Source organism: Colius striatus, chromosome 1, assembly GCF_028858725.1.
Source record: "Colius striatus isolate bColStr4 chromosome 1, bColStr4.1.hap1, whole genome shotgun sequence".
Taxonomy (NCBI): Eukaryota; Metazoa; Chordata; class Aves; order Coliiformes; family Coliidae; genus Colius; species Colius striatus.
This window is the reverse complement of record NC_084759.1, coordinates 22290780-22305435: the sequence shown is the minus strand read 5'-3', so window position 1 is coordinate 22305435 and position 14656 is coordinate 22290780. Positions and strand designations below refer to the sequence as shown.

Genomic DNA, 14656 nt, shown 5'->3' with positions numbered 1-14656 from the left:
GCCTATGCCACTGCAATTGCAGGTACTATAGGAGGCTGTCAGCAGCTGCTCTGCCCCTGTAGGGAAGGTTAGAGGATGAAGGGCAAGCTGGAGTGAGCCCCAGCTTTGTCATCGCTCTGCCCCAAAGCTATTGCCATTGACATCAGATAAAGCCAGATTTTTGTGAGCTCAAGTCTGAGCAGAACGACAATGGGGTTGCCCAGTCCTTTGGGCACTCCTGAATTGAGACAGACATTAAGTGCATTTAGCTGGAAGCTTTTAGTCACAGCAGAAAGCAAAACATCCCAATTTCTTGGGAAAAAAGGGGTGTTAAAAGGAATCCCAGTGGCTACAGAGATTTTTTTCTCACATTATTCACAGGTACTCGGTGCAAAAGAATTCAATAAAGACAAAATAGTAATTGTACATTGGTTTTAACAGGCTGCAAAGATCACCCTTTTCATTGGGTTTTTATAGCACTGAGCTGCTCCTATAAAGCTCTTCAAGTTTGAGCACGTTCATTGGGTGCTTATAATTCTTCCTTCACAGTAACACTCAGGCCAAACCCTAAATGCATTCAGCATTTACACATGGGGACCTTAACACCAGGTAAGTGACTGGCTATTAAAATATAGCAGACAGATTTGCAAAGATGCTACCAAGTGCCCAAGATGGTTGAGCATTGTTAAGCAAGAAAATGCCACATTTTGGTTTCTCAGAGTATTCTTTGCATCATTGACCAGTGCAAGCATTGACATTCCACAGACCTGGGGTGCTTCTTGGCATTGTCCCTGTCAACTGGGAGTGGCACAACTGTCTCCTTTGTGAGAGCAAAATGTAGTAAAATATGCTGGTATGTGACTGCACTGAGAAGAGTGGCAAAAATGGCAAGGAGAAGGAGCAGGAGACTAAATCTGAGGTGTTACTTGGCATTTTCTACCTCACAGGTAGCCTCAGTTTAAATGACAGCTGTGCTGAGGTCAAGGGCACAGCAGCCAAGTTGGGATGGAGGATGACTCCAGCCTCCCTGCTAAATCTCTGTTTGAATAGTAAGTTCATTAGGCAAAATAACACACACTGTGAAGGGAAGAAAAGCATTGAGAAGGAAAGGAAAAAACGTAGAAGAGCAGGAAAGTCAAATTTAAGACTGCATAGAAAGCATTTCTAAGAGTATGGTATGCCATGGGATTTGTTAGGGGACACTGGTTTTGAGAGTCCAGGTGTGTGAAAGTTTACACTGTTTTAAAAGGAATCAGCAGATTTGCAATTATCCCTGCAGGACTGATGAAATGTCCAGAGCTTTGCAGCAGGGCTCTGAAGAGGCCTCACCAGGTTAATCCACCTCTGTTGTTTTTACAGAGCATTTCCCTGTGCCTGTCTGACAGGGCTGGTTTACAGCCCTTGACAAACAATTGGAGAAATAAAAAAAGAGTGATCCTCTTCAGTCTGTGAGTAAAACTTCTTTTGTCTCCTGTAATCATAAAGAAAATCATTTGAGACGCTTGCTCAGCGAAGATTATGATGGATGTTTTTCAACAGCTTATTGTTTAAAATTCCTGCTTCCTGCTCCTAGGAAAACTAAATTGTCAGAGTTTTCTATGCAATAACCTCTTCTAGTAAGTGATTTAAACTTAGGCTTCACCCCAGTTTGGTTTGAAATCAGACCACAGGTTTAGATCAGCTGCAGAGCAGTGCTGCCCAGGAAAGATGCTGCTGCTGCTTGGAAACAGATGGTAAGAGGAGGTCTGTGGCATGAGGATTGCCCTGGAAAGGGGTTCTGCAGGCAGAGGGTACCAGGCACTCAAGATGTCTTGCTAAGACAGTCTGTGATCTCAGGGGCAGTTCTGCTCGTGGAGCAGTCAACAACATTTGGTGACTGGTTGCTGTAGGGGAGCAGTGATGTAGTGTTGAATAATAAAGGTTTCGTGGATTATGGTATGATTTTACCTGGAGTGGACACGCCTGTGAGCACATAGCTTGTAGCAGTATGCTGAGCTACTCATGGATGTTTCACACTGTCTTTGAACCTATTTTGAAAATAACTAGAAGTTCACAAAGGTATTGCAAGCTATTTGTTTCGTCCTTAATAATTTTTCAACCTGTTTGATAACTTCAGTAGGAAGAGAGCTCTTATGCAACATTTGGATCTGTACTTCTTGAATAATTAATTGTACCTTGAAGGGGATGACTCAGCCAGCTCAAATGTGATTTGTATTTGTCTAATGCAGGCTATTTCTGTTTGTGCAATAGTTATTCCATGAGATATATTACAAAGAGTGCACTGGAAAACAAATTCTAAACAGATAGAACTAAGATGGTCTTGCAACATTACTCACAGTGCCTGAGACAGAAAAGCCCAATATCCACTAACAAATACTGCATCTATTTCTTTACTTTGGTGTCTCAGTTACTGTGACAGGAGATGTGAATGACCCTCTGCTGCAGAGAGATGCTCCTTGTCCACAGAGATACAGAACTTTGCTAAGTATTTCTCTGTATCGAAGACAGGCAATGGCAGCCTCGTTGCCTGTGTGTGAGCCTCAAGCCTCTCCTTATCTCAACTGATCCAGCAGATACTTGGCCAGTAGAGAGGGAGACCTGGGATCTACATCATGCCTCTCTGGGTGTATAAGAACTCTACTCAAAATGGAAAGTCTTCAACAGCAACCTGTCCACCATGGCTGCTCCGTGTAGTCCAGGTAGCACAGAGGGTTTCTGCTTAAAGCCTAAAGAAGGGCATTTAGGCTTCGCCTCAGATGACTTCCCATCTTGTAGGTAATGTTGTCACCACCATGTGCTTGGGTAATGCACAGCTTTCTGTTATGGGTGAGATGAACATATCCTATCACCACTAGTAAGTACAGAAACATCTTGTCTGTAAGCCCCAGTGGAGGGATAAAAGACTTCACATTGTCACAGCATCGTGTCTGAGGATGTTCTGGCTGTTCACAGTAACAGGTATTTGAGTATCTGAATAATTTAGACAGAAACAGTTGCAGTTGTGAAGTCTGAAGCTTTAGTGCTTGGATCCCTCTGAGGTATTTCAGCACAGGTAAAGTGAGCACTTCAGAACAAGGTTTGGCCAACAGAGGCATTACGAACATCGGAGAAAACGACACAGGACAGTATAAATCACTAACTGTGTGCTTCTCCCTCAGATATAAATATAGGAACTAAATGGCAGTGACTGTGTAAAATTGGTTCCTCACAGCTATTAACACTGAGTTTTGACAGTGTCACGGGTCTTTGTTGTACATCTGTAATCTAGAAGAACAGAGATCTATAAATTCTCCTTGAGCACATTCTTGATAGAGATTGCTACTGAAATTTGGGGTTGAGGGGGAGTTATTTGTGAGTGTGTGAAGAGAATATATCATGGTTATCCAGAAACCTGTAATTCATAACTATTTTTTCAAGGAGGCCTTAAGGGAGAAAAGAACACTTCTTGGAGGGCCAGAGACATTACAGAAAACAATGTGTTACATATTTAAACAGCTTATGGTTGTCTGCTCCAAGTTATTACTCACAGGTCAGATCCTTGAGAGCTGACTAAAAACCGTTAGATGATTCCAGTGCAAAGCATTGCTGAGCTCAGCCCAGCCCTGGCACCCAGTGATCAGCAATTGCTTTGAAGGCTGCCACAGAGTCGTGGGAAGCTAACCGCAGCAAGCATCTCCTTGCAAAAGGGCAGTGATAGGGAGCTCATCTGCTGATCCTGATGTGCTCTGCACTTAGTGGCTGGGCTGTGGTTGAGCTCATTAGCTGCTCTTGAAGTGCTGCGAAGATATAAACTGGTTCTTCAGTCCTATTGGGACATGACTGAAGAAATTATTTTGTAATTATTTTTTTTCTCACCGTGGACTGTTGTGAACCAATCCCTTAGATGCTGGGAACCCCCTGCTCAGCCTCAGCAGCAAACACTTTCCTTCCATTCTTTGCACTGGTAGAGAGATTCTGCCATGAAAAAGCCTCAGTCTGATTTGCAAATAAGTGGCACAACGAAGTGAGCACTTTTCCAAGCAGATGGCTTGTGTGCTGGTGGGAAGAGGGCACTGCACACCAGCGTGTCAGGGAAGCCTCAGAGCCATTGAGAACACCAGGGTGTCAGGGAAGCCTGAGAGCCAGCAGCGCATCAGAGGAAATCACCCATCCCATCCCTGGTGCCTCCAGTGCTATACCTCCACCACTTAAGCAATCCAGTCTCAAGGAGGCCTGCAATAAAACCCTTATGCTAGACACTGGTAATGAGCTCTGCAAGGGGCAAAATGTTAATTGAAAACAGACTCTCCTTCACAAGCAAAAGATTTAAAACCTGCCGATCACAGCAGTAACTGCCCAATTAATTTCCAGAAGGGCAAGCAGCAGGGGGAACGTGCTGCATAACTCATCGTTGGTGCTGGGGGACCGATGCGCAGATCTGGAGAGCTGGTACAGCGACGCGGGGCTGGAGGCAAAACCAAGCAGGAAAGGGAGGTGAGAGGAGAGGCAGGCTGAGTAGTGGTGTAAGGTAAGTGATGCAGACAGCCTCAGCAGCTTCCCGTGGGGGCTGTGGACAGCCTGTTCTGTGGAAGGTGCCAGGTGCGCAACGCCAGGGCATCAGGTTGTTCACGTGACTATCAAGCTACTTGAACTGCCAGCACCAGCCTGGCAGGGAAGAGCAATGGGTCTCTGGGTGGGGGACTTGCTCTGCATGGCTGTGGAGGTGGGATGAATCCCAGGGGCCAGGGACTCGCAAGGCTTTTGTGCTGCCGCTGACAGGGACTTTAAAAGGTGATAGCATTTTGTATAAATGTTACATTTGAATTACTTTGACATTTCCCCTTCGGTGCTAATTATTCTCAGCAGCTTCTCACCGTGCAGCAAATGCCTGGCACTGTGATTGCTATTAAAAAACCTGTAAACAGGCTCTGGAGGAAAGTGCCTGGAGTCACTTTGCTAGACTAAAGAGAACCTGTCAAATAAGTACAATAAATTGGTTCTTAGCTTGTGTTAGGCAGCTTCAGAGACTTGCCAGAGACAGAGGCTCAGGAAGGATCTTGTCAGTAACTATCTGATGGGAGGGTGCAGATTAGACGGAGCCAAAATCTTCTCAGTGGTGCCCAGTGACAGGTCAAGAGGCAATGGGCACAAACTGAAAGACAGGGAAGTCCAGTTAAATGTGAGAAAACACTTTCACACTGCAAGGATGGTGAAACACTGGCCTAGGTTGCCTAAAGAGGCCGTGGGATCTCCATCATGGGAGATAACTGAAAAGCCATCTGCACACAGTCCCACCTCCTGCTGGCCCTGCCGAGCTGCAAGGGGACCAGCTGACCTCCAGGGGTGCCAGGGCTTGCTGTTCTCTTGAGAAAACAGCTCTGACGGTCACTCTCCAGGGGACTAAATTAAGAGAGGCCTGCTCACCCAGAAAAAAGTAGTACAGCATCGGCTCCAGTCTTCTCTGGGACTGAGCATGATTAGTACTGACATGAGCCCATGAAATACTCACCTGGAGTTAAGCATTTCAGCCCAGCCAGAGCTGGGCTCTGTCTTCTTCTTCTCCAGCCAGAAGAAATGGCATGTCTCTGTTCACAGATCCACTGTTAAAGGGACTTTGCAGGATGCACGGTTTTTGCCAAGCACAAGCTAGACTTACAGACACGACCAAAGAACTTCCCTGCTCGGAGCTTCACCTTTCAAGCAGCAAGCCCCTGAGAGGAGTGTTTGGATGATGGTGGCACAGCGCTGGCTCAAGGCTGTTTCCACACAGCTCCTTCCTTTACCTCTCTGCCAGTTTGCTGTGATTTTAGCAATAAATTACTAACTTTAGAGCCACGTGGCAGCAGGAATTGCAGTCTACCAGAAGACACCAAAAGCCCTGGAGGGAAAATACCATTTCCTAATTATTGGAGCAGTCTGAATGATAATTTACATGCAAATTAAGGTCTTATGGGCCCAAGTGCTCTCCAGTCCTGGAGTTATGCGTTATCTGTAGTAGGTACACAGGTACTCCCCCATGCTGTATTTGCCAGAGCTGTGCTGAGGTTGCTGTTTGCATAAAGGTGTTCAACAAACTGGTAAATCTTAGTTTCGTAGAATGGTAAGGGTTGGAGGGGACCTTTAGAGATCATCTAGTCCAACCCCCCTGCAGAAGCAGGGTCACCTAGGTCAGGTCGCATAGGAACATGTCCAGGTGGGTCTTGAAGACCTCCAAGGAAGGAGATTCCACAACCCCTCTGGGCAGCCTGTGCCAGGGCTCCCTCACCTGAACAGTGAAATAGTTTTTTCTTATACTTAAGTGGAACTTTTTGTGTCCGAGCTTCATCCCATTACTCCTTGTCCTATTACTATCTACTGTAGAAAAAAGGGATGTCCCAGCCTCCTGACACCCACCCTTTAGATATTTGTAAACGTTAATAAGATCACCTCCCAATCTCCTCTTCTCCAGACAAAACAGCCCCAGTTCCCGCAGCCTTTCCTCGTATTTCCTCGTATCCTTATCACCCTTTATATTGTTTCTCACTTCCTTTAGAAACAAAACCAACAAAGTTCTGGAATATGTCACTTTTTAATCTGAAAGGAAAGTATTTCCTACTTAAATGAGTGTTGACAAGCAAACAGCTCCAGGGACGGGGAGAATCTGACTCATCTCACAGCACTTCATGCTTCTGTTCAGCATCTCTGCACACGTGATACAGGGAATGACAACTGCAAGGAGCTGCTATTGCTTCTTGGGATCTATTCAGTTCCACAGCTGGCCCCTACTGCAGTCCAATCTTGCCTTTTTCAGCACATGAGGAGTTGTGGAGCTTGAATAGAGCTTTCACAGAAGAGCAGCGCTTGTGTTATGTTTGCCCACAGAGCCATAAGCCGCATTAGCTGTGTTGTTAATAAACTGACTGTAATTTCAGCTGTTTTGAGATCTTGCCTGAGCAGGTGGATGTGAAAGTGGGAGTCAGCCCACCCACTCGGAGCCCCAGTTCTGCTGGGGCTGGAGATCAACTGCAAATTTACACACAAAGAACCAAAGCAATGAATTGCAGCATAAGCTTGTCCATCGTTGAGGTAAATCCACAATCCTTCATCCCAGCAGTGAAAAGGGGTACAGTAGAAACTTTACAGAGAGGTTTGCTAAGACTGACTCCAACATGGAGATCAGGATATTTAACCTATGAGCATATGGCTGTGTGCACTGATGTGAGGATATAAAAGCTGCACAGACTTCAGTACATTTTTGTAGCTTACCTTCAGCATGTCTCTCCTTTCCTTTCTGCATTTCTGGTGTCTCTGCCCTCTTCTCTGTAACCCATCCAACCTCCCAGGGTAATCATTCAAGAAATCAGAAAGATTTTAAGAATCAAGTGTCTGAATTGCTAACAAAGGTAATGAAAACATCCATTATAAGCAGTGCCTACCACAATGCTAGAAGGGCAGCAACTATTTTATCCGGTTTTGAAAGACTGGCAGGACAATGACAGGCTTCTGAAGAGAGCTTTTGTCAAAGTGTTAATTATACTGCTTAGGTGAACAAGTGGCAAGCCACAATAGAGGTAAGCCAGCTCTTGTAACACAAAATCATGTCCTCCTCTAACATGACTTTAAATCTTTTTCAGACATTCAAACTGCACTTGACAGAGTTCTTCTCAAGAAGAATAACCTGGTAATTATGGGATGATTATACATATTCTATGTTGTTAAAAAACGTATTTCACTGTTAATTAAGTGTAAAGTCATTCCAGAGCTAGTGTTTGTAAGAAAAGAAGCCTTTTTGTTAACACACAAAATCCATTGACAGGAAAATTCTAGCCTGAACAAACAATAATGGAAAGAGAAGGAGCAAATCATGAGCTTGGTTTGTTGGGACAAGAGATAGACTGAGAACTTCGTGGCAGAGCTCTAGAATGGGTAGAATGAGGCCATGGGACCACAGCACAGCCTGAATCAAAGCACCGTGCCTGCGGCAGAGCTTCTGGTCTGCTCCATGTGAAGGGCTACCCTCAAGGAAACATCCCCAGTGAACAGAGCCATACATGTTTCCATATACAAGTGAAGGCAGCTTGCAAAGACAACATTAGTGAGAGCAGCAGTCTTAACAAGTCTTTGGTAAAAAAAAGGCTGGTGAATTGGCCACTGTCACACACCAGCACTGTCATGGTTTAACCCCAGTCAACAGCTGAGCACCGCACAGGCGCTCACCCGCCTTGACTCCTCTAGGATGGGGAAAGGAAACAAAACAAAACTTGTGGGTTGAGATAAGAACAGTGTAATAACTAAAACAGAAATATAATAATGGTTGCAATGAAAAGACACATAACAAAAAGAGAGAGGGAAAAAAGCCCAAGAAAAGATGAATGATGCTCACCACCTGTGACTGATGCCTGAGCAGCAATCTGCCCCCCTCCACCAACTCCCCACAGTTTATGTCCTGTGGTATGGAATGGTTTGGGGTCAGCTGTCCTGGCTGTGCTCCCTTCCAGCTTCTTATGCACCTTCTCTCTGACACAGCACAAGAAACTGAACAACCCTTAACTCAACTGCTACTTCACAACAGCCAAAAAATCCCTCGGCGCATTATCATTATTCTCACACTAAATCCAAAACACAGCCCTGTAGCAGCTGCTAGGCAGAAAATAGACTCCAGCTCGGATAAAACCAGGACAAGCACTTGTGATTGACTGTCCTTAATAAGCATAGAGCTCCTAAGGCCTCCTGGTTATAACTGAGAGTGATCTGACAGGCTATTATTGCCCATGTGTACTTAGCATTATACTCTGTGTCCTCTGCTACCTTTCCAGCCAGGGAACAGTTAACTTACTTGGAGCAGGTGCAGTGAGAGCTCCCCTTCACACAACCAAGGAACTCACTAGGCCTTCAGTGGTGCAACGCTTCCCTCCTTCCCAAGGGGTACACACTGGATTTCTCATCACCCTCCCAGGCTTTTGGGGAGCAGGAACCAGATAGTGTCAGGGAGCACCCCTGTGAAGATGTGGTGCAGGGCTTGCCCAGCTGGCAGCACTAGGGCTAACATGTGAGTTACTGCTACAAGGACTGTGATGGACTTCAGTATAAACAGTTGGGTCAGGCTTTCACCTGGGTGCTGTCCCAGCCAGAATCCAGGGAAATGCCTGAAGCTTGTCTGAAGCTCCCATGGCCCATCCCTTTGTCTCTGACCATGGCCCACTGCACCAACATGGTAAAAGGAATTCCCAGAGCAAATGGCCGATGGCAGAGAACTTGAGCTGCAGCACTGGCTATGGTTCATGTAGATTTCTTCTTTCAGCACCTTTTCTTTCCATTATTTAAGTGCTTTTGAGTTAGATCTGCCTACACACTGTACATACCAGACACTTCATTACTGCTTTCACATGAGGCACGTTAACACTTTGCCATGCCCTCAAATGAGCAACAGATGTTCCTACAAAGTCACAGTTGTTTGAAATACACACGAGAGAAGTGGGCACAAACTAGTCCGTGATGTACAATAATTTTCCCAGTGGAAGATGTTCTTTATAATATGAAAGTTAACAAACTGCTTACACTCTAGATTTTGCTTTTCTAAGTCAAGTCTGTGTAATATTAACAGCCTGCTGCTTTTTAGTCTTGGAGTTGTTCTCTGTAAGAGCTAGACTCTAAAGCCTCCAGACTTACTGAAACATTGCTTTAAATATTTATTTCTCCCAGGAATAGCTTAGCATTTTTTTCAAGCTTGCAAAAGCAGCATGCCCATGTATTTTCCATCAGGAATATTTCATGATACTCCACTGATGCAACTTCCTGTCATTCCTCTCCACAGCCTGCTTTCCAAACCTGTTCTTCCTTTCTTTGAATCTTTTTGGCCCCTGTATACATTTGCATAAGGCCTACTTAGCTTTTCATCTTCAGATGTTTAAATTATTTCTTTTGTGTATTTTCCCCTAGTGTTCAGAACCAAGCAGTAAGCAGACACTCCACCAAGGCTGTTTCACTCCTGCCATCCAAATGCAGGTCCTAGTTATTCTCATGGGATTCCTTCTGCTGATTTCAGTGGAGACACTGCTGCTTCCTGACTAATGGGGCAAATAGACAAGTATAAGGGAACCAACAAAAACAGGCAGTTCACCTCTCCCTGCTCCCTCTAGTCCCACAGGTCATCAAGCCCACAGGTCCCTTCTTGCAAACCGCAGACTGAGATTTGAAAAGCTCAAGGAACTTTCTTCTCAGGATAGGATTTAAATCATCAAGTAGTTAGTTCCCTGCTGGCTGCCACTATAAGGCTCAGTATTAACACAGCTAATCATTATGTGTGCATATAACATGGAAATCATTGAAACAGAAAAACTGATTACCTACAAATCAATACTGAATCTATTTCTTGCTGAATGATCACTTAAGGATATTGTCCTTCATGTGACTTGGGGGAGAGAATTTGTTGTGTACTGACAAGGGAAGTGTGTGCAGCTGAACAGGAGGGAGGGTGAAGCCACCACGCTGCTGTGACCTTGGACATGAGAGCCAGAGCTGCACCGGCCAGCGTTAATGGCAGAAGATTCAAGTGCTCTTTGTTTCCTCGGTAAATGTATGATGAGGTGGCAGCAGCAGAGACTGTTTATCACAGAACCTTAAGGGTTGGAAGTCCCAATGAATTAAAGCCTTCAGGGTTTTATGGTGTAGTAAAAAGCAAACCTCCATCTCTTTTACATATTTTTTGGTAATTAAGTGGCGTTCCTGGCTTTGGAGGCACTTCACAGTAGCCTGTTATGGTAGTCTTTACCCAGCACCTTCTGGGATTCTAATGGACTCTTGGGCCTCTGGCTGAGGTATATGCTAGTTCCAGCCATGGTAACAAAAGCTCTAAACCATGGGAAGTTAAATTGCTGAAAATAAAGTCACTTGGAGTCCTTCTTCCCGTCAGCAGTCATTAGAGCTGGTGTTTAAGGCAAAGTTTTCCCTCACAAAAAGAAAGTTACACAGCTGGCAAGCTGCCTCAGTCTCTTGACCCTTTTCCTTCTCAGAAGGAAACAAAAGTCAGTTCCTTTTGGGTCTCTTCGTGCCTGGGCCACCTGCACAGACAGGGAAAGAAAAATACTATCCTGTTATATTGAAGCCATCAGTATTTCAAGATTGTTTTGGCTCCTGAAAGGAGATTGACCAGCCAACCAAATTACCATGAGAATTCCATGAAAGAAATATCTTAACACATTGTAATTTTCTACATTACAAACATTAAAAGCAAATAGTCAATTATGACTCCCAGGTTTTCTTTTTCATACCATTATTCTGGAATGTCCCAGAAAAAGGAACTTGAAGCAATCAACTTTGCAGTGCCCTTTTCATCTGCCTTTATCAAAAGTTGGAAATTCTCCTCCTCTTGCTTTACTTTAACATTACATCATTTATAAACCCCTTGATTTTCCTTAGAAATGTTAGTGATGTTTGGGCTCATTAACACACAGTTTTGTCTTTAGGTTTCAGACAGTTACAGCCTTGCTGAGTCTTCTAAAACTAATTTTAATACAGAAGGCTTCGTAATTTGTTTTCAGAAATTCTCTGGGACCTTCTGCTTGCTGAAATTGTTTACTTCATGGAATAAAAGGTCACTTTTGTCATGCTGTTGCTAGGGCTGTATGTCATTAGCTATGTCTCAAAAGTCAGAGATTTGGAGATGAATGCTTGAGTAAATTACTGCTTCATTGCTGTCAAAAATACAAACAGGCAAATCAGAAATCTAATGCTTACTAATATCTCCAGAATTCTTGCAATAAAACATAGAGCTATCAGCAAAAGATAGTTTAAAGCAGCTACTATTACGTTTGTTAGACCCGAAGTTTGAGCAAGTAAGCAGTGACTGAGTCGATGTCTACCAATCTATAAATAAGACAGATGCCTACAAGTGCAACACGGCATGGATCCAAAGCTAATTACCTTTGCCTGACATATCCTTTCTCCACAGGGCCCAAGGAGATGTGAAATGTCACCAGTTTGAAGCTGGAAGTGCTTGGACTACGTTGCAAGATCTTTGGAGAACCTGATAACAACATATATTTTGTGACAGCACCAAGATTCCCAATCATGAAGTGTCTGTTGCAAGAGCCTTTTTCACTTGCTGACAACTGGGAATTTGAAATGTAACCTAATATCTGGGGAAGAATATCAGGACAGAACAGGGGAAAAAAAGAGGTTTAAGCTGCCTTTTAGTACCACTGACCACAGATTATTACTCAAGTGATAGAGTTATGACAGCTTTAAATCACCCTGTAGCTGGTTGTTAAAGAAAAAGAAGGCACAGAAGGTTAAAGAAGAATGCTTTTATTTGGCTTTCAACTCTCACAGTTCTAAACAGTAAACGTCATTAACAATTCACACATGGTACCACAGAACATAGCCCTGGTATCAGTAAAATGTCTACTGTTTAAGGCACTGATAGTGGGAAGAAAAAAGAAAAGAAGATATAGTGTGGATCGCTCCTATTGAATCCAATTTGAAATCTGTTATGAATATGTGCTTGCCATCCAAATGCCTCCAATTCCACAAGCCGCGTTCATCAGCACATGTTTATACAACGTCAGTAACCGCTGACACGGGAATCACTGGCTCTCCTACTTCCACTTAAAAGTTAGTTGGAGTGTTACTTAAGAGTGTTACTTTGGAAGGGAATTGAGTTTTAACCTACTAAAAGAAGGCAAACCACATATTACTCCAGCAATATGGCTTTAGGACCTCGTATTTGGTTATGATATCGCCAACCAAGTCAAATAACAGCACACGAGTGTCATATACTGTCTTCTTAACGTGAGCAGTTTTACAATAGAAAAATTAGTTTAGAGCACACTAAAGCCAGGTTTTGTACAAACGTTTTTACAAAACTGAATTACTTAAAGAAAAGAAACCAACCCAGAACATTTTAAATACAAATCACTCCTTCCATGTTGTATGCATAAAATTACTCATCTTGATGATATAAATTAGGAACACTACAGACTTTTTAAAGCTGGCATCCACACACTATTGAAATGCACATATCAGAAACACTGAAGTGTTAGTTCTGCAAAAATCCTTAAGAGTCACATTTATACTTGCCAAATAGATACACAGAGACTTAGGTTTCTGAAGGAGCCACAGTGCCCTCCCGTGGCCACTTCATAAATCCTGTCCTGAACCTTTTTTTCCCCTCGATCTGGAACATGCCATTCCTCACAAACGCTAATAAACTTACAAGGTCCAACAGTGGTTCATGCTTGGTCCATCTATCCCAGGAAACCACACTATTTCTAAAGGGCACAACCTTCACACAATCTATCTCCTGGTCACAGAAACAAAGTCATGACTCCTGTGATTTATCAAGAACCTGTTCCAGAACAGTAGGTCAATGAAAGACAATATTCAACAGATCATAGAATCATAGAATGGTAGGGTTGGAAGGGACCTTTAGAGATCATCTAGTCCAACACATGTTCAGTGTTAGGCTCTCAAATACCTAACTTTAGTTTTTGAGAGAACAACGGAAGGAAATGTAAATTGATGCTGCCTGACTCCAAGTCCAAACCAGAACACAGATAAAGTTGATGGAGCTATTTTAAATGCACGTCGAGTTCATTGGTATACAAAGCTCAGAAACATTCTAAAAAGAAACCAAGTGTAACAAAGGAATCCAAAAGTCCATTAGGTGCTTTCTTCCATTGCTCTGAAGGAATGTAACAAACAGGAACAAAACATTTGTCTTTTATGTCATCAGCAGATGAACAAAGTGAGAACACCACAAAAATCACAGTAGTGACTGTCTCTCCTCTGCAGTACATTAACCAACACTTACACTCTTCTACTGCTTATAAATCTTCTCTTTTATATCCAACTTTCTTTCCATTAAGTGACTCTTCTGTGTTTGGTGCCAGCCATGTGAAATACACCTTCACAGGATCAATATTCCAATGCTTATGAAACGATACTGGAATCTGGTGAGAAAGGTAGTCTTTTGGGTAGTCCATTGGCCTCGCCTACAGTGGAAGAAGAAACCAAAAAAGCACTAGTACTCAGCAATGAAGAATAACCTTAGTACCACAATTCAATAGCCTCTGTATCATAACAAAACAATGTAACACATAATGGATAATGACAATCTACCAGATGGTAACAAACAAGGGGTTACATCCTTCTATCAAATCAACTGAGGGGCATTACTTTAGTCTCCAACCCCATGCTGCAGTCACCATGTGGTGAAGTACACCGATATTAAATATGCCCTATTTCTCAGGATGAAATGGTCACTGCCTAGGAAATCAAGCGATGAACAGTGTAGCCTGTATTGCAGCTTTTAAAATATAGTTTTGGTTCAATAATGACAACTCAATTTTAATACTCTCTCCTCTCAAGAAGAGTTGCCAGTACTGCCAGTATGATTATGGCATCCTAATAAGGCCAAGAGCAGCCTAAATATATGAATTTTATTATGGCCAAAGGTTACCAAAGGCAGGAAATACTGTGGTGCCAGAAAACTGCACTGTTATTCTTTATCAGGTTATATGAAAAGAGGCAGAATTACAACACAGCTAGATGATGTAGCTGACTTCTTAATGCACAAAGCATGTTTCACTTCCCTGACAGTTTGATGGCACCCAAGTGCATCGTTACCTAAAAAAGCCCCACCTGTAGCAGTTCCTTCCAGAAGTAGGTTTTGCCATTGTAAATAGTTTTTCTAATAAGAAATACATGAAAGGCACACATC

At 43.3% G+C, this 14656-nt stretch overlaps 1 protein-coding gene across 1 annotated transcript in view; it reads right to left on the bottom strand.

Annotated features, from left to right (window-relative positions):
- Window positions 1-12254: 12254 nt before the first annotated feature.
- The window catches only part of B3GLCT (beta 3-glucosyltransferase), a 64586-nt gene continuing 62184 nt past the window's right edge, over window positions 12255-14656 (bottom strand). The window contains exon 15 of the mRNA XM_062020435.1: window positions 12255-13928. Coding sequence (XP_061876419.1) covers window positions 13761-13928 — 168 coding nt within the window. The 3' untranslated portion in view covers window positions 12255-13760. The remainder of the gene's footprint in view (window positions 13929-14656) is intronic.